Here is a 24,479-nt window from a genome sequence, read left to right on the forward strand (position 1 = left end):
TCACAGTCTGATATCTTGTGTATTGATTTCACTGAGGTTTTCCTTTGTGATTAATTGGAAAAAGATAATCCTGTAATCATTTTTCAGTGAAATTCATAATGGTGGAAACATTTTAGTAGGAAGGTGAATTAAACAGTGTGAAGTAGAAATAGAACTTCTTTAGATAATTCATTTTTTCTGCTCCAGACAGTCAGAAGAGACAAGGGGAAATGGCTCCCCACTGCCAGAGGGTGGGGATGGAAGGGGTATTGGGAGGGAATTCTCTCCTGTGAGGGTGGGGAGGCCCTCGCACAGGTGCCCAGAGAAGCTGTGGCTGCCCCTGGATCCCTGGAAGTGTCCACGGCTAGGCTGGACATGGCTTGGAGCACCCTGGGATAGTGGAAGGTGTCCCTGCCATGGGAGGGGGTGAAACAAGATGAATATTAAGGTCCCTTCAAGCCAAACCATTCTGTGATTCTATGAAATTCCTTTTCACATTTTTGCAGGGCTGACAAAAGATCCAATCCAGTTTGTAGGGTGGTTTCAAAGACAGTATTTAATGGTGTGTAGATAAAACAATTTACAATTTCTTAACGTTAAACTTCATTGCATGAACAAAAGCCAGCTTCAGTGCTCATCAAAGCAAGCCATATTTCCCCTGGTTTGTGTGTTGGGGAAAGTACCAAAGCCAGAGGCTGTGAGTGAGTGATCTCCTGTGTCATTAGAGGTCGTTGGGGGATCGCACCTGTCGTTGCCAGAAGATTTTTACATTACTAAAGGAACGAGGGATCTCCATTTGCACCTCCAAGCTAAAGGGGGTCTAAAGGCAGGGTCTGGCAGAGTGCCCCTGGATTTAGGGTGTTTTGTATCCAGATGTGGCTGATCACCCCTCGATTTGCGATGTTGTGGATCCAGATGTGCCTGATCATCCCTTGGGAAGTGTCAGCAGACAGTGCAGACAGCACAGGCAGCTTGGAGATCACCCACGTTCCCCAGGACTGCACGGCTTTGGGGAATTGTGTGCTGGAATTTCTGAAAAAGGAAAAGGAGAAATTGTGTGACACGAGTGGATTTCTGCCCTGGGTTTTGAGGTCTGAACAGTGCTCTTGGTAAGGAACTAGGGTTGGTGGAGGGAAGGTGCATTCTCTTGGTTCAGCCTGGCTCCTGAACCTGCCCTCATCCCTAAGCTCTGAAGCGTTTTACTCTTGCCAGGAAGCACAGCTCTTTCTTCCTGCCCCAGGGAAAAATAACTACTGCTCTACCTCATTTTTAAAAAAGGCTTCCATTGCCAAATTCTGAGGAAAGCTTGTTTTACCTGAAACAAAGCAGCAACCAAAGCCTTCAGGTTTGCTCTTCCCACACTTCCATGCTTGTATCGTGGCATTGGCGTGTCAAGGAGCTGCCGCCTGTAACTGACGTTAGATAACAAATCCCTCGAGGTACCCTGAGGAAAAATTACAGTCTGGTGTGAGATACAATTGTTTTGAAGGCTGGAGAAAAAAGATGGAAATATTTTTGTTCTCGAGTTGAAATTTTAAATTGAGAAAAATGTAAAAATGTGCTGGTGTCTTTCTGTGTAAGAGATCAGGCTGCTTTCAGTGGTTTCTTCCAAAGACTCCTGATTTTCTGGGAGCTGTTTAGGATTCTGGATTCTTGCATGACAGCAAAAAAAAGGGGTTGTGTGTCTAGGGAATGTAAAGAAATAATTTAACCTTCAGTACTCTTTCTGAGAGCAATTTAACTTGCAGAAAACAAGCCCAGATTTGAATTGTGATTCTTCCCTTGCTGGTACGTCTTAGCAAAGCTCTGACCAGTAAGACAAAAAAAACCGCCCCCCCCCCCCCAAAAACACACCCCCAAAAAAACCTGGCGTGACAGGCTTTAAATATTATTTTATTTCAGCTTCTTGAGCTATTTCAGTTCTCATGAATGCAATAATGAGCGAGATGCTAATTATTCCTCCGTGAACTTATGGCTTTGGGGTGTCTCAGGGATCAGGTCAGGGCAGATGGAGAGGTTCTGTCACCGCGCTGTGAGAGTCAGAGCACAGCTCAGCTACTCACAGCTTCCTCCTCCTTGCTGGTAACTCCACGCACGGAGGACACAGCCCAGTCACGGGGTTGTTGGTGCTACACACACTTTTTAGTTCCTCCTGGAACTCGGAGTTGCTTTGGGAAAAGATTTACCCTTGTTTTTATGGTGATGGGTTCGGTGACAGAACATGAGGGGAAGGTGAGATGGAGACTTGCTGGTTCTTTTGACAGCCCAGAACTGAAAGAGATGATTGAATGAGAAGAGGGAAGACATATACTTAAGATAAGGATGAATAAGTCACAATTAAGTAGCCAGAAGTTCTGCACAGATAATTGAAACACTGAGTCAAGCATCTACATAATCTACTAAAGGCTTGTCCACACTTCAGATGTGTTTCTGCTTGAACTAGTCCATGCTTAAGCTTTTTACATCAGCAATTTTTTTTTACAAATGTCCAGCAAATTTAGGCAGATGGAATTTGAACTCGGGTTTGCATTAAGCCATTTTTGGAATTAAATAGCTGCTGTTTGTGTCCCTTGCTACCTGTTTGAAGTCTTCCACCTGCAGAACCGTTCCCTTTGCCCACTCCCAGTGCCTGCTGCTGGCCTTGGGGATACGTAGGGCTCAGAAAGTTCAGAAAATATTACCAAGGTTGATAATTCTACAATCTCTGATGCTGACCTAGAGCTGGCTGGTTCTCTGCTGGAAACTTAAATATCCTTTTAATTTTTAATATGAGCCAACTGACCCTCCCTGAGATCCAGCCAGGGAAGGTGACTGGTGTTTGCAAATACTTTGTGTAGGCAAAGCCCTTATTGGATCTAGAAACTGTTGGGGTAAAGGTTCTGCATCACTGAAAACCAAGCCCTAGGAGCTCCTGAAGCTCTTGGCACCAGGAGGAAGCTCTGCAAGGACAGCACTAAACCTCCTGGAGCGCCACAGCATTCCCTCTGTCCCTGAAAAAGTGAGTGTGTTTGGAGAGTGCTTCAAGTCCCCAAAAGTCATGCTCAGAAGTCATGTGGACACATCTCCTGGGCACTGTCACGAGCACAGATCTCATGACCTTGTGAAATCCCACGGAGCCCCCAGCACTTTGCATTTCCAGCAGGATAAGAGCAGTTACAGCAGCACCTGGAGCCAGATACCCTGGGAGTGGTTTATCCAGCTCCCGGGCTGCTGTCAGACAATCCTCTATTTCCACAGCCGTGGACCTCATTTGTTTTTGATAAATTCACATGTTGTTAGGAACATTACTCCGTGATTCTTAAGAACGTGGATACGCAGAAAGAAAAAAAAAAAACGACACTAGGTTATTTTTTTAATTTGGAAAAGCGACTTGTTGGTTTGGTTGGCCACTGGCATAAAGGATGTAAGAAAGTACAATTGATTTATGCAATGAAAGCAGTAATGAAATAACAGGCCACTAAAACCAGCAAAATTAATAAAACAGAACCAAGGTGGAAACTTTGCAGCAGGTAAGTTTCATCAAAGTGTAGTATTACACAAAAAAAACCCCTTAGAGTATTAGGAAATATTATGGTAAAATGTTAACAGACTTTATAATTAAACTATCCTAAGATGGGATAAAATTGAACGTGTTTAAAATGTTGCTGAATAAGACAGTGACACCCTTTCTCAGTTTTCACCCTCAGCTCTGGGTTTCAACAGTTTTGGTATTGAATTTTCTGCTTTCCAGGCTGAAGACACTGTGCTCATTTGTATTTTGAAACAGTCAGTTTACTTAGGCAGCAATGTGGGCAGAAGGGAATTTTGCCTTCAACCAGACGAGCTACGTAAGGGTTTTCACTCCATTATTTACCTTGTAAATTAGACTCCCGAGGGGAGAGGGGCTTTCAGACGTTTGAAATGCTGTATGCAAAAAGCCTGAACATTTGTCTCCCTTTTTTGTTTCTCCCTTTTAATATTAACCAGCCATTTTCACTGCTGGTTCTCTGCCTCAGGACACCGCAGCAACACTGCGAGAGACAAAAGCGAGGGAGAGGCAGCTGGGTGTGTCAGCTGGAAGGGTAAAGGCTGATAGACAAAATCATTTACTGTCATCAGCACAAGTAAGTGTTGCACTTCACAAAACAGGAGGGACGTGTCCTTGTCGTGGAGACGGGAAGGAATCTTCTCCCCACTTTCTGTGAACAGCCAAAGATACAAAGTTCTTGTGTCGTGTCCTCTTCCTTTTCTTCTCTTCACTTTTCTCACTGATACGAAGTTTTCTCTATCACTCGCTTCCCAGCCAAAGTGGACTTCTGTAGTTTGTATTAGGAAAAAAAAAAATGGACTAAATTAGCGATTAATTTGATGGCTTCTTGCCTGGGGGTTTCAGTATTGTTATGACTCAATCCTCTCAAAATCATGAGATTGGCTTAGTCATTCCTTTTTATTTATTTATTTTCCCTAGATACAAACCCTGAACCCATTCCCACCCTGGTTATTTGGGACAGAGTTGGGACAGCTTTGCTCTGGCATCATCTGGGCATGCAGCCTTACCTGTCACCTGCCAGAGTGACCCTTTTACAGATGGAATTAGGACATTAGGAGGAATTTCTTCACAGAAAGGGTGATTAAACATTGGAATGGACTGTCCAGGGCAGTGGTGGAATCACCATCCCTAGAGGTGTCCAAGGAATGCCTGGACGTGGCACTCAGTGACAAGGTAGGGATTGGTCACAGGTAGGACTCGATGATGGTCTTGGAAGGCTTTTCCAACTTAATCAAGGAATCACAGAATTATTTGGGTTGGAAAGGATCTCTGGAGATCACCCAGTCCAACGACCTGGCCAAGGTAAGGACATCTGGAGCAGGCGACACAGGAATGTGGGCAGGTGGGCTCAGAATGTCTCCCTCAGAGGAGACTCCACACCCTGTTTGGGTAGGTATTCCGGAGCTCTGCCGCCTTTAACGAACAGAAATTCTTCATCAAGTTGAGCTGAAACTTCTCGCGGTTTAGTTTATGGCCACTGCTGCTTGTCCTGTTGTTGAGCACCACAGAAAAAGGTCTGGCACCATCCCGGCACAGGGTGCCCAGAGAAGCTGTGGCTGCCCCATCCCTGCAAGTGTCCAAGGCCGAGCTTGGAGCAACCCGGGATAGTGGAAGGCGTCTGTGACCATGGCAGGGGGTGGAACTGGATGATCTTCAAGCTCCCTTCCAACCCAACGCATCCCGCGATCCTGTGATCCTTTCGGCGCCCGCCCTGGCGAACGAGACCCCCTCTCAGCCTTCTCTAGGCTAAACCCGCCTCGCTCCCTCAGCCTCTCGCTGGGGCGTTGAGGGAAGACGCCTTTTCGCGGCTCCCCGCCCGCCCTCCCGCCCGGGGCCGTCGCGCTGCCCTCAGGGAGGCGGAGCCGCCGCCCGCCCTTTTCCCCGGGCGCCCTCAGCTCCCGCCCCGTGCGCGCGCAGCGGGCGGGCGGGGACGGCGCATGCGCGGAGCGGCGCGCGCCCGCCCGCCCGGCCCGGCTGGTGCGTGCGAGGGAGAAGATGGCGGCGGCGGGGGCGGCGGCGTGAGGGGCCGGGACCGCCGAGCTCCCCCGGGGACGCGGGGCGCCATGGCCCTGCACGGCGCTCAGGTACCGTCCCGGCCCGAGGGCATCCCTGCGGCACCGCGCCCGGACCTCGCCGGGCTCCCGGCGGCGGGCGGGCCCCGGGGTGTGGGGGGGGGGGGGGGAGCGTGGTGGCCGGGAGTAGGCCCAGGGTGATTGTGCACGTTCATTGAATGTGCTGAGGGCGGTGGGGAGGCCTCGCCGCCCGCTGGGACGGCGGATCCGGCGGATCCCGGAGCGGAATTCCCATCCCGGAGGGGTCCGGAGAGCGGAGGGGTCGGCCCCGAGCCGGTGTCGGTGTCACCACGCCGGGGCCCGGGGTGGGGGTGTCGGTGCTGAGCCCCCGCCCGGGGCTGCCTCGGACAGAGCCCATCGCTCCGACTCTTTATTTTTTATGATTTTTTGGACAGGAGGGGTGGGGGGAGAGGCAGAAACGATTCTATAACGAGAAGGAAATAAGGAGATTTGTAAACTAATCCTCCCCCCCTCCCCCCCGCCCAAACACTCGCTAAAACCCCGGCGCATCGGGGTGCAAAGGGCTGAGTGTTGCAAGATCGCCGTGCACGGGGATGCGTGTGCGGATTCCCCGTATCCCACTGGCTCAACCAGCCGGGAGATTTGTGCACCGAGTGGAAAAAAAAAAAAAAAAAAACTGCAGTCGTGGTGGTTTTTTCGCTGGAAGTTTACAGCTCGGTTCCTGGGCTAATCCAGTGTGTGCTTAGAGCCGGGTGATTGAATGGGTTCGCTTCGCTGTTTCTTTCCCTTAAGGTTTTTCTCCCAGAGAGGTTGAAAGCAGTGATGGCAGAAAAAAGCGTGTGGAGCACTGGAGTGTTTTATTTGCGAGACTCGGAGCAACTTTGTTGTTTAGCAAATAATAAAAGTTTAGAAAACTGTGGTGGCGTTAAACGTAATTTTGTTAAGGGTCCGTGTCTTCTCTCATAGAGAGCACATTTCATAAAATGTAAGTTATTTGCAGCAGGGTGATGCTTTATTATGAGTTCTGTGGGTTTTGTCTTTTTTTTTTTTTTTTTTTTCTGAATGAAGTTAAGTTACACGTTAAATGAAGTTGTCCACTGATGACACTGACACTGATTTTTCCATTAAACAAAGTTTGTAATCGGTGAAAACTTTACCGACATTTCTTGTCCAGCTTGATTTGTTTATGTTTGAGAAAAAAAAAACAAACACGTGAGTGCTCTTGTCAATGGGGGTGTTCTTAAGGCAGCTGCAGTGTCTGAAGTTTGTTTCGAATTTAAGACTAATTTTAAAATTTTGTGTCCTTCAAGGTGTGGTGTGTCCTTTCATTTCAAAGTGAAGGAAACTCACTTAATCCTGGACCTTTTTTTTCTGTCCCAGTGAATGATTTTTGGAATGCAGATACATAAGAAGGATTCAGTGTCCAACTCCAGAGTTGTTTCACTCCCTGCTTTCCCCCCTCAGCAGTGCATGTGGTCAGTTTGATAAGTTTAGGGTTTAAAATGCAGCTTTTTTCACGATTTGGAGGAGTTAAGGACGCGTTTTGGTCTGTACATAATTATGGTGGTGTACTTTAAAATAAAAAAAAAGTGAGGCTGATGATTTAGTTCCTGGCAAAGTGAAATTAAAACTGGGCTGTAAATTCATCTTTAGTGGCAACTTGAGCACAGACTGTTTTAAATCATCTCCCTCTGTAGGTAAAGGTGGATTTTTTTAAGTCTTGTGAGGCTGCTGCTTAATTTATAATATGTTGTTCATATTAAATATTTTATATATAATGTGGAACATACATCTTTGGGAAGCACATTTGTAAGATATTGTTTAACTAATGCTTTGTTCATATTATTAAACACAACCTATTTGGGGTTTTTTTCTCAAATTTAAGCCGTTTATTGAGCTGCTGTGTGGGATTTATGTATCACATCTTCCAGAGCAGTGCTGTGGTGCTGAATTAAGGTAACACTGGTTTGGACCCTTTGGGATGAAAAGCCTGAAGATAAGTTCAGGGATGCAGTTTTAGATGTAGGTGTTCCATTTTGTTTTAGGCTGTTGGTGTTATAAATCAGTAGAAAAAATAAAGTTTTGATAAAAGTTGCCCATTTTGAGTACAAGATAAATAAGATTATTGAGTCATGATGCAGAAGCAGACAAAAGTGTGTTCTTCTATGATATCTCTAACTTGGGTGTACCATGATTGAGGAATTTCTTGTCACACAGGGGAAAAAAAAATCTTCAAGAAAATTCTGCTGCTCCTCGAGCTAAAATGCAGAGTCAGATTTGTGCCAGTGGTTGGATTCATGGCACGGTGGGCAGAAATATTCCATCAGGCAGTTTGCACATTGTGACAAATGAATCCAGAAACACCATCACAGCCAGTATTCCCAAAGGGACATTGATTTGGGGTGGCGAGCTCTGCTAGCACACGAGTGTTTGATTGCACGGTTTGGTTTGTGCCTCTTTTCCATGTCACTATTTCATAATCATCTCCTGAGAGGTTTCAGTGGTGCTGTCAGTCTGCTGGGTGTGTGCTGGCTGTATTCACAATCTCCTTTTTTTTTAAGGTGAGGTAGAGCTAAACCTGCTGTATCACTCCACCACACTAAAGATGTTAAGCTGATCTAGTTAAAACCACTTGTCATCAGGGGCATCTTAAAATCTCTTTAAAAAAACCCCAAGAAAACAAAAAAAGACAGCTCAGAAACTATTTCCCTGTTTGCAAAGAATAAAACTCTGAGGGAACTGTTCAAACAGTTGGTTTAGCCACTTTTGCTGTTGTTTTTCGTAGAAAGAATTAATACAGACACATCATTTGTAAATGCTGTGAAAACAAGCAGAAGAAAGGATACCACGGCAGAATGAATCATTTATGCTTGTTTTGTCCTTTTGCCATTACCGTGGTGGTGTCAAATGAACTCGGTGCCATTTGAAATGTACCACGTTTGCCCCCAAACCCAGCTGAAGTGAAAAAACCAGCCGAGTTTTGAGCTGAGGAAATAAAAAAAAAAAAAAAAAAGAGCTGAACAAGCTGCTGGGCTGCTCATCCTCAGCCAGGTTGTGTCTGGCCTGGCAACCAGCAGAACTGGAACTGGTAGCACGGCATGCAACCTGACTCCTGAAACACTGCACTGCAAACTGCCTCTTTTATGGCCGCCTGGGAGGGCTGCTCCCTGCCAGGCTGTAGTTTGATGTTTCCTTAAGCCAGGGCTTTTTCTAGAAGACAAAAAAAAGGCAAAAAAAAAAAAAAAAAAAAAAAGCAGCAGTCTGCAGGCATTTGTGCTGTGCTGCCTTTGCAGTGCCTTGCCTGATGTTTGTGGTGATTAGGAAATCGATGTGTCTCGAAAATAATGTCCCAAAAACGGTTGTTATGCAGCTGGATGAGTTTCTTGTGCACATATGCATGAGGCTGCAGTGTCTTCACGGGCAGACAGAAGTGTTTGGGGACGGGGCAGTTGGATTCTGTCAGGTCTGTGTACTCCACTGAAGATACAGGGGACACCCTGAACACAAGAGGGAAAGGGCTGCTGGGGAGTGGAGTTGGGGGGAGGTTTGTGAGTATCCCGTGTTGCTGCAGCTGCTCAGTTGCTGTCCCGTGTTTTAAAGGGCTGAAGAAGCTGCGTTTGTCTCTCCCCATTTCTTTTTCATTGCTCAGAAAGGCCTGGGCTCATCCTTTGCCCATGGAGTGAGGAGTTTCTCCGGGTTTCCATGATCTTGGGAATTCAGGCTGCAGCTGAAGCTGTGAGTTTGGGTAGCCAGAAGGGATCATTTGCCTTTCTAAACTGTGAATGGTGAATCCACACAGAGTAAAGTGGGTGAATGTGAGTTGGTTGACTTAAAAAAAGGAAGTCTGGGAAAACTGACATAGAACTTAAATTTGGAACTCCATGGCAGCATGCAAATAGGCTAAAACCCACAGGTTTTTGTGAATCACTGCTATTTATTCTGTGCATTCTAGACTATAGCCTTCTTAGAATGGATCCAGCCATTTACCTATTAATAAATCCAGTTTCTGTAGGCAGTTGCTCAGACATACTGGTCTTTCCATTCATGTAGCTGTTAAAATACTTGTAGAGTTAAGTGGGGCTTTGTTTATAGGTAAACTGAGCAGTCTGGTTTGTGTTCGGTGATCGACACACAACCTGCTGTGTCCTACAAAACTGCCAGATCTGTTAGAATAGAACTTGCTGGCCTTGGGCCATTGGATTATAGTCATTTGTCACCCTCATGCCATTTCAGCAATGTAGATGTTCATTTCCAAAGAATTAAACGTGCTGCAACTGCGGTTTTTCTTTCTGATGGAAGGGTTTTATGTGTGATCATTAAACATACAACTGGGGATTAGGGAACAAAGGGTTTGTGCTTCATGGTGAAAAAAATGTGTGTGTGTGTGTGTACATGTGTGTGTGTTTGTATATTCAGACATTCCATAATAGAACAGGCTGATATTTTAAAATTGGGGTTCTGAACTGTGTTTTTGTTTTATGAAATTGTAACCCAATTGTGTTTTAAGTATTTCCGATAATGGGGCTGTGTTGGTTATTTTTAAAACACTTAAAGGGATTCTGTTTTGTTAGTGCTCATGTTAATACATTCATTAATGCTTTAATAGAGTAAAACTTTGAAGTACGTCAGTCTTTTCATTTTGTATTTGACTCTCTAATACCTAATTTATTTCCAGATGTTCTTGATATTTTAAATAACGTGTAAGAACTTTTCCTCCTTGTCTGACAGCATAGGATTTATTGATCTTCAGTGTGTGCTGCAAGGTCTGTTTTTCTTCACCTGCAGTTGAGCAGGAGGAAGATTAAAATCACAGTAGCCTTAACAAAGTGTTTGTGCAAGGCTTCTTTGAATCATACACCTTGTGGAAAAAAAAAAAAAATCTGTTCTTCAAATCAAGAGAGGCTTGTTGAGATTCCGTGGTAGTCACCAGTGTCAGTGCCGTAGGAAAGAAATGTTCAGGGGCACTTTGGGGAATTCGCTGCTTGTAGTGCTGTGTGTGAATTCATATCATGGATGGAGGCTTTCAAAGAAGAGCTGTGTGTTACTTGCATTGGAGTTACAGTAGGAAAGAAAGGGATATAGATGAGCTGCCATCGAGGGTAATGGTAACACAAACTGGAAAACCACTTAAGGGATCTGAATTTTTTTTTTTTACTTTGTTAAAAAGGTAAATACCCCAAGTGAGGCTCAACTTTGAGGTTGAAGAGAAAAATGGATGATCTGTAAGAAGCTGCAAAGAAGAGCATGTCTCTAAAGGTTGTGAGAAAAGATGCATTTAAACAAACATGTAAGAAAGTGGGTTTTCTTCAAAGAATTCTGTGTGTGAAAGACTTCTGATTTTGTTTGAACTCCACTGAGCAGAGCAGCAGAAATAGCTGAGTGATTCCCTCAGTGCACTGGGCATGTTTTTTCCTAGAGCATTTTGAGCCTGCTGTAGTGATCCACAGATTTCCTGCCTCACGTTGCAGGCTGGCAGTGGATTTGCCACTGTAACTCAAAATACAGAAGTCGTGTATCATTCGTCCAGAGAACTGAAGGCTTCTGGTGTGAAGATGTTTTGTCTTGTTGGACTGGGATGCCTTTGTAGGTACTATAGCAGCCTGTTACCAATAGGTAACATACTGAGAATGCCTTGAAGTCGTGCTGCAAGTATTAGGCTGGAAAAAAAGTTCAGTTAATTTGTGTAATGGTAGGGGCAGGCAATTAGATTAGTTGTATTCAAATAATGGTTTTGGACCATGTTACTTAGGGACGGTGTTCTGTTCAAAGTGAGGCTGGGACACAGTGTGAGATGGCCTTGTCATTTTAAATATGAGGAGATGGGATAAAAACGAGAGGGAAGTCAAGCAGAAAGAAAAAGAGTCATTGTCAGCACAGGTAACAGCTGAATTGCAAAAAGAATCGAGTTGTCTTGAGTTCCAGTCTGCTTAGTCTAGCCATTAAATCTTATGGGTTCTAATAATAGCTGGCTGACCAAAGAAAGTAAGAAATAGCCCTCTGATGTCCTTAGAGCATGGAAAACCTCATTTCTGTTCTGCTGCTGCCTTTGGGGTACGAAACCCAAACCACAACTGTTTGAAAATGCCTGTGGAGCACTGTAGTTAATTGACACAAAGTTGGAAGAAAGTCAGAGATAACTTATTGAGGCAGTTTCCACTTACTTAGGCAGTACTTTCTTCTCAGCTAAGGGCTGTGACCATAGACCATTGCCCTAACAAGAAGTTTAGGCTTCCACATTGCATCACACACTGAGGACTCTCTAACAGAACTTCTAACAGCAACAAAAAGAAAGAGTTTATGCAGTTAGTGTGCTTTCAGAGCAAGCAAGAATGAAACACATGAAATTGTCATCCTGGCATTGCAAGTGACAGAAAATAGAAGTGCAGCAGAACCAGAAGTGTGAAAGAGGAGCAGTCAGCTTTCAGAGCAGCAGAAATAAAGCACTTGAGTTTGTTGCTGTCAACAGGTTCATGGTCTCAGTCTCTTGGAACTTCACCATAGTCCAAACATAGTGCTGGGCTGTGGTGGTGGTCACTGGGGCTGTGGTGGTGGTCACTGGGGCTGTGGTAGTGGTCACTGGGCTGTGATGGTCACTGGGTTGTGATGGTGGTCACTGGGCTGTGGTCACTGGGGCTGTGGTAGTGGTCACTGGGCTGTGATGGTGGTCTTGGGTCTGTGATGGTCACTGGGGCTGTGGTGGTGGTCACTGGACTCTGATGGTCACTTGGCAGTGGTGGTCACTCCTGTTGCTGTGAGCCCAGGTAGCAGATGTTGCCGTGGTGTTGCCCCAGCTGAGGCTCCTGCATTGGAGAGGATGATGGCAATGGGTGTGTTACACTTGGCACTAATGATTGTCACATTAAGGCTGATGCGATTTTGTGATTTGGTGTAAACACATCCTTGAAATAGAGATTTCCCCGAGTTCCCATTAGTGTTGAGCCCTGCAGTGCTGTGGAAGGGCAGGTGTGTGGTTTTCTCCTTTGCTTTGTGCTGCTGGCTCAGAGGCGTCCCTCCTGTGTAGCCTGTGTATTTTCGTGGTAGTGGGACTTCATAGTCACACTGTCCATAAATTCCTCATGGATTTTATAGTTAGAAAAGAGATCATCTAAGAGCAAAGGTGTTTTTTAGCCATTTGGTTTGCAGACCGATTTTTTTAAAGTGTGTGTACTCTGAATTTATTTATTTTGTTACAGCTTGAAATAGGAAGCACTTGTAATTAGTGAACATTATCAATATTGCTGCCTACTCAGTAAACACACTGGATGTGCTGGACACTCAGACCTGACCATCACTGATCAGACATCACTAGTGTGAAACTTAAATCTGTTCGTGTTTTCTAGTTCAGTTTGCGTTTCCTGCCTTATTTGCAAAACAACGATTTTGAGCAGTTGTGTGAGTAATTCATTGTTTTACCAAATGTCATTATTGTTTGCAAGATCTCCTAATTAGATCTGGGACCAAAGGAGGCAACGTACAGACCCATGAGAAGCATGTTCTCCCAAAAACTGCCTAAATTGGTGTCGTTTGAAAGAGGAAGGTCTTGCAGGTTCAGAGTGTGCAGAAGTGTGAGGGTTGAGGCTGTGGTTTCGTGGCTGTTGCTCACCCCTGCCTGCGTTGTGGGGCTGATGAGAATTTGATAGTGCCTGTGTGGGGTCCCCAAAGCCGTGGCTGAGTGAGGAGAGGAGAGGAGAGCAGGAGGTGCTGGGGCTGTGGGTGGGAGCAGGGATGCTGCCGAGCTGCTGCAGCCTCTGTCCCTGCCCTGAGGAGGCTGAAGGGCCGGTGCAGAGCTGTGTGAGCTCCTGCTGGGTGTGACACTCCCGTGCTGAGATGGGGGAGCAGGACAGGGCAGTGGTGACTCCACTCCTGCCTGCGTGGAGGGAACACTGGGAGCTGTGAGTGTGCCCTGCTGTCTGAGCATTGAGGGCTTTATCACTTTGTCAGGATATTCTGGTTTAATCACCTTTTTGCCTGCAGAAAGCAAAACAATTTCGGTATCTTTGAGGCTGTAAATGTGTTGGGGAATATCTGGAGTGCTGTGTTGTGCGTTCTGTTCATTCACATGTGCAAAAGAATTCTGAGTGCTGACGGAAGATTATGTACAAGGAAAGACATAAAGTAGCAGCATTATCAGTGTTAGTCTTTTGAAACGAGCTACTTACCTTTGACAATTTTAAGACTTTTTTCTTGCAGTATACCTACTGCCATACTCATAACCAACTCTTAGTGCTGTCACTTAAAAATCTCAGTGTCTGGTATGCTTACTGTTTGGGGTTTGGTGGTGGCAGTGTATTAATCTGTACATTTGTTTTAACAGCTCTGTTGCATCTACATCAAATTGTTTTGCAGATACTTAAGCTCTAAAACTGTCTTGGGAGGCGGTGGCATATGTGTGGTGTCCCAATTTTCAGTTTCACTTGGAAACCCCTTCAAAATACAGAGCTGCTGTCACGGGCTTTGCCAGATCCTCACGGGTTTCCACCTGCCACGTGCTGGGCTGATGGAGGAGGGAGATGGCTGAGAATTTCCTGGGAATCAAGAGCATGGGGTGGTGTCCTCACAGGACATCCCACATCCATGTGTGTCACCCAGGGAAGTCCTGGCAGGGGCTGGAGTTCCTTCAGCAGGAACCTCTGCTGAACTTTACTCTCAAACTTCAGCTGATACAGACTTTAAAATATTGGAGGCTTTATTATGTGGTAGTTGTGTTTCATTTCTGTGATCCCCATGAGGCATTTACCAGTCATTGTGTTTTTCACATATTCTCTGGTTTATTTTGGGGCATTTCTCTATGAGATAACCCATTTTTGGCAGGTCACAACTCGCAGAGGGGAAAGTCTCATTCTGCCTTGTTCCAAGCCACTTGGATCTTCTGCCTGACACTGGTTCCTCACTTCTTTAACACTCCTTCCACCAGTAGGAAAAATAAACTAAAAAATCATCTGGATCATTTTTTCTCAATTTGACAGTAATCACCTCACTGATCATTCAGCCCCTGGAGAAGAGATGAGACTGAATCCAACAAAATGTTCTGAGGCTTCAGCTCTTCAAAAATGTAGGGTTGAGATGTGAAGTTTGGCCATCAAAAGAGGCACATGAGTCCTGGGTGGGTGGGCTTAGTTGCTTTCCAAAAGTGCTTATCTGTGTTCCATGTCAGGATGGAGTGCAGATAGCTAGTTTTTGCCTCACCTAATCTTAGCCATCCTAAATCCTGCCCTGAGTAATTGCTTGTGCAAAGCATCGTGTGGGTGATTCGTTTGCTGAGGTGCTGTTAGAGGGAGATTTTAGTTCTCCACAGTGTTCAGCTGCAGTAATTCAGAGGCTGGGCATTCTTTTCCCACTTTGCTTTATATTCCAGTATATTTTCCAGCTTGCTTGACAAACAGGAACAACAATCTCCTCCCTGCCCAGGGTGCAGTTGTTCTCTGGGATGGGTTTGTATTGATCCTTTGAGATATCTGTCCTCTGTGAAGATGAGAATAGTGAAAACAAGCAAAGAAAATATCAAACATAAACAAAGTAGTGGGAATCTAATGGAGACACAAACAGTCTGAATTTTTGTGCAGCTTTGCTTTTGATTGCTGTATTTTAGAAGGATAATTATTAGTGTAATTTCTATATTTGAAATAATAGGATGCCATCCTGAATACTGGCTGCTGTACCTGCAAGTTTGGCACCTTCACCTGCATGGAAAGGACACTCAGTGTCCAGGCACACGGAGCAGGTCACAGGAGAGGGAGTGTGGGATACAAACTGCTGCAACTGAATTAAAGAGATTCCTCACAACAGCAGAAGGATTAAAAGACTCCAGAATTTTGGGTGATAGTTCAGCATTTGGAAGGGAGAGTGGTCTGGCAGGCACAAAACCCATCCTAAATTCCTTTTTTTCCCCTTTGCTGTCTCTACCAATAACTTCAGCTCTTCATCTAACTCTTGTTCCTCATCTTTGGCCTCATCAAGCCAATTGTAATATTTTTGAACTACTTACAACATGCCCATATTTAATCTTAAAACTCACATTCTTGCACTTTTTACTCCTAGAGCTCTACTTCTGTTTTGTTGTTTTTTTTTTTTTTCTTTTTTAATAACCTCATCCAAGTCTAGATCTGTTAGTTTTACTTCTTTAAACCATGGATTTGAAGGATCAAAGCAGCCTGTGAGGTAAATTCAGCTGCAGCAAGAACAGAAGAAAGGCTTTGCCGTGGCAGGGCAGTGCCAGGCAGCTCTGCAGTTTTGGGGCTGGAAGCCATTCCAGGAAAGCCGGTTTTTGTTCTGGTTTTTGTTCCTATCCTGCCTGGCCAGGGTAGGAATGTGCTGTGGACTGTGGGGATGGCAGGAAGGATGCATGTGCTGGTTTTCCACCTTGAACTGAGAGAAGCTTGTGGAGAACAATCCTGCAGGATCTCAGCTGCTGGAGGATCTGTACAGCACAGAAAAAGGTGGATTTATGGAGCGTGCCTGGAACTTGGGTGGACAGCTGTGAGGTGTTCCAAGGCAATTCACTAATTTATGTGGCCCAAGCAGTGTCCTCCAGATGCAGAACTGATTTTACCACCACGTTCTTACAACTTCATCCCACTGGAGGTGTCTGGCACTGGAGGTTGCAGCCCTAATGATTTTAGTTTAGCAGAGGAAAAAAAAAACAAAAGGGCAGACACCGAGGGTTTTCTGCTGGGAAGTATTAGATAAAATTACTAAGGGATTGTTCTGCCTGCCCCACCTGTAATAAAAGAGTAGTTAAACTGGCTGTGTTCTTGAGGAGCTTCATGTTCCAACTTCTCTCTCCTCAGAGCTTATCAGGCAGTGGGAAACCAGAATAATGCAAGTCTTAATTATTTTTGTTCTTCATTAGAGGGAGAGTTTCCAATTTGCACGTAGACTCGATAACTAGCTCAGTGCAAGAGGAGCTTGCAGAGCTTGAAGTAAATGTGTTTGCTGAGTTCTGAGCAACCAGCCTGGAGCTGGTGTTTTCAAACTTCGAGAGGGTGTGAAGAGAGAGCGCCTTGGCCAGAGGTGTTTCACCAACCACTGTGCTTGAATTCAGAGCTGAGGAAGGACCAATCTCCCCGTTTGGGAAATATTTCTTTTTCATTTGATATTTCTGAGGACTGCCAGCTTGGAGATTACGCCAGGAAAGTATTTTTGTTTGGCTTGTATTTAGATTTAACAGATAGGAAAATGTTACTACTTCTCTTTATCACAGGCAGATGTTCTGTGGGTTTGTAGTGGTGGTGGAAAGGTGTCAGAAATTCCTTCTTCTGCTCTCCAAAGAGCCAAGAGTTGATGTAATCGCCTCTCACCATTCAGTTCCCTCCCTCTCCCCTGGAATGCCCTTTCCAGGTATTCCTGCCACAGTCCCCAAATGCCACCTCTTCATTGCAGCTCTTAAAACATGTGTGTTCCTACCCTGGGAAGGTGCAGGGAAGGTTTATTCTCATCGAGAACACCTGATGGTGTGCCACAGGATGCAAATTAAGAGTTGTATATAAAACGTGAATGCAGTTTTCCTGTCAGGGGCCATTGCTTTATGATCAGGTACAAGTGCTACAGCTCACTATGCTGTGATTATTTACAGAATAAGATCGTGCCTGTTTTGGTGGGCTTTTTTCTTTGTTGTTTTGTGGAACGGACAAATATCAGCTGGGGAAAATCTGACCTGTGAAGCAGCAGAGGTTTTCTGCTGGTGCAGTCCTTGGACGTGGGGAGATAAGGAGTCTGTTTTGGAACAGCTCACTCAGAAATGCAGTGGTGTCTCTGTGAGAGGAGTTAATTTTTATTCTTCCACTCCCTTTTTCTCCCCCCTGCTAACTACAGTGACCATTTCATAGACAACTTCCTCGGGCTGGATGCACTTTGTGGCAGCTGCTGTTTGAAACAGAGGAGTGCCAACAGGCACCTCATTATTGGAAAGAGAATGAGGAGCATAAATAAACAGGACTTGTTTGGGTGTAAGAAATTGGCTCGTCTTTTGGCAGGATTTTCTCTGCTTATTGTTCAGTTTGTTGCTTTGATTTGAAGTATGTTATATAATTGATCAAAAGAGTACAACCTGCTCTGCTTTGGTGTGTGCTTTGAGTTACAATATTCAGGATAAACTGCTGAGATCCACGGTGTGCTCCCTTAATTCCATCAGGCTGTAAAGGGTCATTTGGTCATGAAACCTGTCCTTCTGTCCTTCCAGTAATGTGGCAGGCACAGCTGTGCTTCTCTCCTAGCCACACATCTGCCTTTTCCTCTGACCACAACATGACTTTTTGAGGATGATAATCATTTTTTTTTTTATTAAGGAAAAATTAATTAATGTGAAACATGTTGAAAATCTTCAGCTGTAAGAATTCTATAATAACATCTAAAAAAACCCTGAATTGGGGTGAAAAAAAAAGGGAAGGTTTGGTCATGTACTATATTTTTGAGCCTTTGATAGCTTCAGTGGTGGGCAGGCAGAGTTGCACTGACTCGTGGGCTTAGGTGACCTACATTTACCTAGCTCTGATCTTTCTCCAGGCACTGTGGAGACGTGTCAATGTTCTAGTTTGGAGCTGCAGGCTCATGATAAAGGACTGGCAGCTTCACTCAGAGTTTGCTCGTGATTTGTTGCATTTTCAGCTGTTCAAAGTTTTAATGTGCAACTGCTCCACCTTAAAGTGTGGCTTCATTTGCATAAGTTTGTGTTTATAAAAGTCGGCTTTATTTTTTTGTAAAGAAGGTGTATTGACATATGTTTTGCCTAAAATACTGTTTAAGCTGTGCTACAGCTGTAAATATGTGGCCAGTGGTTTTCATGGCTCCTGGTTATGGGAGGCTGGCTGCAAATTCCAAATCTAAAAAAAAAACCCCCAAACAGCAAACCTGTTTCTCAGTTTCACAATTTTGTCTGGGCTTTTTTTTGAGCATTTTAGTAATAAGTTTCTTGAGCTTTGTTAAGTTTGTAAAACCTTGTCTCCAGTTACATAATCATCTGTACTAGGGCTTGATGAATTTCAGCTCAGAGGAAAGGACAACCTGTGGGAAGGCTGCTTTTCCCTACATTTTCTGTAAAAAATCTGATAAACCTCGAGAAATTGGGTGAGAAGTGAAGGGTGAGGAAGCAATGCCTTGTTTGCTGGGGGGATGACTAATGGGAGAATGTTTTCTCTGCTAATAAAACCCGAGTGCAGTCAGATGCATGTGCCCTTTTTTTCCTTGCCAGAAAACACACTTCTGGCTGAATCCTTCCTTTTCCTGCTCTGCACCAGCCTATCCCAGTGCTGTGAGAGTAAATCCACTTTGTAGGAGTAACTTGGTGGGCATAATATATGAGATAATAGATTTATAATATATATATAATATCATATATTCTCATATCTATATATCTATATAAAATATAGATATATAGTAAATCTATATAAAATATATTTATAGATATAATATATTTATATGTATCTATAATAATCTATTGAGACAATATATTTATGTACAGCTTAGGATATACATCAGGTATTTCATCATTTCACTTCAAATGTGAACTGGTTTGACTTGTTCCATCTTCTGCTTAGACCTTTAGTGGTGGCAAGGAATAATTCAGCTGTAAAAGCTGGATTTTTAACTCTTTTATGGAAAAGCAGGTGAAGTGGGAGTATTTGCAGCTTAAACTAATTTGACTGAAGATCTGAGGCTGCAGGGTGGTAGATGAAAGCCACGTTAATGCATTCTGAAAGGCAAAGTTGACACTTCATTTCCCTGGCTTTCTGGTAGCACAGGTGATCCCAGGATGATGATGCAGCAGCAGTTCTATTTCTACCGATTTTTTCTAGGACAAGCAGCTGTGGAACACGTACTCATCCTCCTCCTTTTATTCCTCCAGGACAGAGTTCGTGCTGCTAGACAGGAACACCAGTGGAGATTTCATTCCAGGCAGTGGGGTAACTTTAACATTCATTTTTACAGTGGTTAGGGGGACCACAAAAACCAGTCAGCATGGGGAGAGCTTGTAGGTCAGGTATTTGAACCCTTTGGGGTCTTTTTCCCCCCTCCTTGGAATTAATTCTGTTGCTGCTGCTTTTATCTGCATAGTTCAGGTACTGCTTGGTGATCAGAGTTATTACACAAATATATGAATGCTTTTACTTTCATTCCTGAGTGCTAGAAAACAAATCTGCACAGATAAATTAGTTTGGTTAATTCATTTCATGTCATTTGTGTTCAAATCTAGCTGCAGATAGAAGATGTAAAGGGGATGTTATTGAAGAAATAACTTGTTCCAAGTGTTGTAGAATCTGCTGGAGTGCAGCTGGATGTTCCACTGCTGTAATCACATTGCAGAGATTAAGTCAGAAACCGATTCCAGTTTTGTTGTGACTGGAAGCACCAGCAGCTGACAATCAGCAGGATTTGGGATTTGCTCTAAGGAAGATGTTTAACAGGAGTATTTTTCTAAAGAGAGTTAATGTTGAGAGGCAGGGATTCAATACAGGGAACTTGATTTCTTGCAGCATGTCAGAATGAACATGGAAATTGGTGACACAGGCTCAGAAGTGTGCTGGAAGCTGTTCCAGCTTTAATAGCTCATCCATTCAATATTCCTAACTTGTATTATAGAAAAAAATATATTTCAAAAATGCTGCACTTTTAAGAATATTCTCATCTGCAGAGTATTTGTGTAATACTCTAGTCTTAAAATTTTAACTTTGAGAAGAAAGTCAAGATGCAGCTCTTTTTTTATCCTCTCCTCAGTTGCACAGGAGGCAGTTCAGAACTACAGCTTTAACTGGTTATTTTTAAGAATTTAGTTGTGTGGGGTTTTTTGTAGTCCCAAGAGTATGACAGTATTTTGCATTCAATGCCCAAACTTTACTGCAAAATCTTGAAGGGTGGAAATAAGGTAAATAAATTAAATCTGAAGTACTGGAACACCCACGTCACCAGCAGCTTCATAGAATTGCATAAAGTATGTTTAATTTTGTAGTTTTTTCTTTAATTAATGTGCTGGTTGTTAGTGTCAGTATCCAAAGGGAAAGATTTTAGTTATGTCCTGTCTAAAACGACCTGATTTTTAAGGTTTATTCAAGCATTGTTAGTTTTATTTTCATCCTTGGTCTCATACACGTGGCATCTACAAGAAGACACACATTCTCACATTTGGAAGCTCCCAGAAGTTCAGAACCTGGGTATGTTGGAACCAGGGTGGAAAACAGCCCTTGTGAATAATTTTCTGTTTAAAGTGATTGTTTATGGAAGATACCAGATGAAAAATACATAAATACTTGATTGCGCACTGTAAGCAAAGCATTTTATTCTGTTAGTGTATATTTGCTGCCATGAGTTCATTCATGGTAATTTTAGTATGTTTGTTAACACTGTACATCTCTGGTAAGTGGCGAGATTGGGTTCCTGCTGAGAACTGCAGAATGGAACAGACCCAGCAGTGTGTTTTGGGGTCGGTGGTGGTTTTCCATCCCAGAGGAGGAGTTTGGTAGCCCTGATGAGGACGTGGAAAGGTGGCAGAGGTAGAGCTGTCCTGTGTGTCCCCTTTTCCCAAGAATTCCACAAAGGCTCGTTCTTCCCACACCCCCTGCCTCCCCCCAGAGGAGGTTATGATTTTATAATAATCTAACTTTTTAATGCAGTTACAAGTGGAAGGTCACTGGGATCTGTTTGATACTGTTCTGAGACTGCTTTTAATGTGAGACAGATGGAGCTCCCCAGGCATGGAGGGGCCCTCGAGCACACTCAGTGCAGGCTCAGTGATGGCTCTGCTGAGTTAAATCACCCAGGGAGGAGAGTGAGGAGGCCAGGGTGAAATTTGTGCTCCCAAAATCACCAGAGGTTCCTTCCCAGTAGCCAGCACAGACAGATAGAGCTCTCAGAGAGCTTGTGGAGAGGGTTTGAGCAGGGAGTGAGGGCAGATGGGACTGAATTAAGCTGCTTAGGGATTAGGTGTCTTTAAAAGTAACTCTGGGGGTATCGTTACCTTTGGACCTTTTCAGAACTTTCTCCCAGTGTGATCTTTAGATTTTCTCCCGCATTCAGTCTTGGTGTGAGACTGGATCTCCTGAACTTTACCTGTGCTCTCCTGTGAGTGAGCACTGACACCACTGACTGCTGTTTAATGTGCATTTTTGTCTGAGGCTATAAATCAAAATCAATCATTCAGTCAGCAACTGAATGTTCAACACTGTTGAAGAAATACTGAATTTTTTTATTTTAAATTTTTTTATTTTATCTTAAAAGGAAATTTGTGTAGAGCTATTAATTAAACCTCAACTTTTCACAGGTAATAGTTTTTAATATTTTGGGTTTGCATGTTGCCAGACCCCCCGAGTTTCTGTGTTACTGGTGGCCAGGTGAGCTCTGTGCTCACGTGCAGTGCCCAACCTTCCCTCGGGGCTGGGCAGTTGTTGGTGCAGGTGAGAGGCTGATGCTGCCTTGGCACTGATGGAGCAGGACAAGCAGCTTATCTCCAGCACAGCACAATCTCTCACCTGCTCCAGGGCTGACCCTGAGCTGGCTGTGTCTGACTCCCACTTTTCCTTGGAGCTTGTGGAGTCTGTTATCCCTGACTGAGACCTTGAAGTGTTGTGACCTACAGGATCAGAGCTGCAGACACCTGGGGCAGGTGAGCTGGGAATTAGAGGCATCACTTTGATGGAGTTGTGATGGGTGTGTGTTTCTTACACACTTGGAAATACTAAAATTGAAATTATCTGAAAGGAGTTTGGCCAAGCTTTAACAGGTGCTGATGTATCTCTGCTGTGTGTTAAAATGTTATTTATAGAGTTAGGGGAGAAATTAATGCTGATGGTGAGTAGCATGGTGAGTTGTGTAAGTAATTTAATTAAATGTTTGGTGTTCCAAGCATTAGATTTTATTTGTCAGTTTGGAAAAGAAGGCAGCTTTGAGAATTTTGTGGTTAGGTGGAGAAATTGTGAGGGTGCAAACAAGCTAGGACCCCAAAACTCATGCTGACAATGAGATTATTCTTGCAAGGCTGTGTTACTTTTTATAAGATCTTAGTCTGCTCTTGCTTAAAATTCCTTACTACTTGGGCATTTAAGATGCAGGAAAACCTAAACTTCAATTAATGGTGCAGGTAAATACAGCAGCTAGGCTGATGCTGGTTTAGAGCTAAACAAGTATTTCCTTAGGGAACTTGTAGAGTGCCAGGTCCAGATTCCTTGGGATGGATGGATGGACAGCAGGCAGGAACATACAGTGTCTTTCGAATTGCTTAAAATACTTGGTTTTTCCCCCCTCTGAATCCTTTTTTTGGCTGGGATTGTTGTACTAGCCCAGGGATGTGATATTGCGGTTCTTTTTCACCCGAGTGCGTAGTTGTGGCTCGAAAAGGGGAGAAAATTCTGTCCAGCCTGCTGAAGTTATTTCTGGAGAGATGAGGCTGAGGAGGTTGGTTAAACTGGGCAGGTTTAATGTCATCAGTCCTGTGGCCTGAAGTTTATTTTGAAACATTATTTCTCTCAGTTTTCATGCAGGGACCTTTTAACTGGTGACTTAATGCTGGTGTAAAGCTTTGGTAAATAAAAACAAATCAGATCAAATTCTGTTTATTTCAAGCCCAGATGGGATGGGATTTTTGGGCTTCAGTCTGACTAGGATGAGATGTTAGTAAATATTTCAAGTCCTGTTTTAAATTATGCAGGAAGAGTTGCACGGACACGAATTTCTCTGTATGAATACACCATTAAAACTGTTCAGTAATATCGAATTAATGATCACTTTGTTTAATTTTTGTCTTGTGTTTCCTCATTAAAAAAGCAGCTCAGAAAGAAGTACCAGGCCTGTGATACTTTGCTTAAAACTGTTGGTTAATGAAATGACTGTATAATATTATTAGATGGAGAAATTACGGTTGGATTTATCTAACTAATAGACTGCACTTGAGGTGATTGTTTAGTTCTGTTGCACAACAGCATCAAAAATACCTCCTAAAACATAATTCTAGTGACGAGTCAGCAAGTGATTTCCTTAGGTTTGCTTTTGGAACATGACAAAATTCTAGTTCACATGTTGCTGCACAAAAATGCCTTGGTTATATTGAAAGTATAAACCAAGGCTGAGTCCTGTGCCAGGAGCTGGGAAGCCACTGGGGTACATTTTAGGGATCTGTTGGGTTTGGGTGTTGGATTCTCCCTTGGTGGGCAGCAGTTGGCTGAGGGAAGAGTTTTTTAAAGCATTAAATGTTTAACTGTTCTTCACCCTTCGAATCACAGATGTTCCAGTTTGTTTTGACTGTTGGAGTGTTTGTAGTTTAAACCAGATTACATGACTACGTTTTTAAAAACCCTGAGGGCCATTAAAATGGGCACACACTGCCACACGTACAAGTGATGTGTGTATAAATCACTTTTTGTGTAAGAAAACGATGGTCTGTGATTGCTGTGGAATTTGGCTTTCAGTTAAGCTTTGAAATTTTCTGCATGTAGATGGCTGAGAGTCGTGTAAACAGTGAGTTCCATTGGAATAAACCACCTAAAGTCTGGAAAACAATCCAGTGATTGGATTATTGTGTGTGCAGTGTGTGGCAGCAGCCTGCACTTCAGAAGAGATGATTTCCCAGATTTTAGGAATCCTTTTCTCTGGCTCAGCTCCCATTCTTAGTTTGTTGTGTCTCGATGCAGCCAAGCTAAGGATTTATTTCCCAGGAGCAAGGCTGGACACTGCTGCAAAAGCTTTTCTGGTGGGAGGCTGGAGGAGAGCAGAGAATTGTCCAGAATGACCCTGGGAGAGCAGGAGATAAATGGGAGTGGGGGCTGTGATGTACTGACCTGCTTTTATCCACATGCCAAGAGTGGTGTTTGTCAGTCCTCTTTGTCTGTTGTCACTTTATTCAGCAACTTGTTTAACTTCTTTCTGTCCCAATATCTCTGTCCTGAATGTTTGGGTGCTATTCAGTTACAGCTGGAGCTGGAAGTTTATAGAAACTTCCAGGTGCTGTGAACTGCCAG

The 24,479-nt window shown here is 43.9% G+C and overlaps 1 protein-coding gene across 1 annotated transcript in view; it reads left to right on the top strand.

The window, feature by feature from the left end:
- Positions 1-5,432: 5,432 nt before the first annotated feature.
- The window catches only part of USP10 (ubiquitin specific peptidase 10), a 45,707-nt gene continuing 26,660 nt past the window's right edge, over positions 5,433-24,479 (top strand). The window contains exon 1 of the mRNA XM_066194713.1: positions 5,433-5,592. Coding sequence (XP_066050810.1) covers positions 5,446-5,592 — 147 coding nt within the window. The 5' untranslated portion in view covers positions 5,433-5,445. The remainder of the gene's footprint in view (positions 5,593-24,479) is intronic.

The sequence above is a fragment of the Chamaea fasciata genome, unplaced genomic scaffold, assembly GCF_029207755.1.
Source record: "Chamaea fasciata isolate MVZ Bird 193981 ecotype frontalis unplaced genomic scaffold, bChaFas1.0.hap1 SCAF_12, whole genome shotgun sequence".
Classification (NCBI taxonomy): domain Eukaryota; kingdom Metazoa; phylum Chordata; class Aves; order Passeriformes; family Sylviidae; genus Chamaea; species Chamaea fasciata.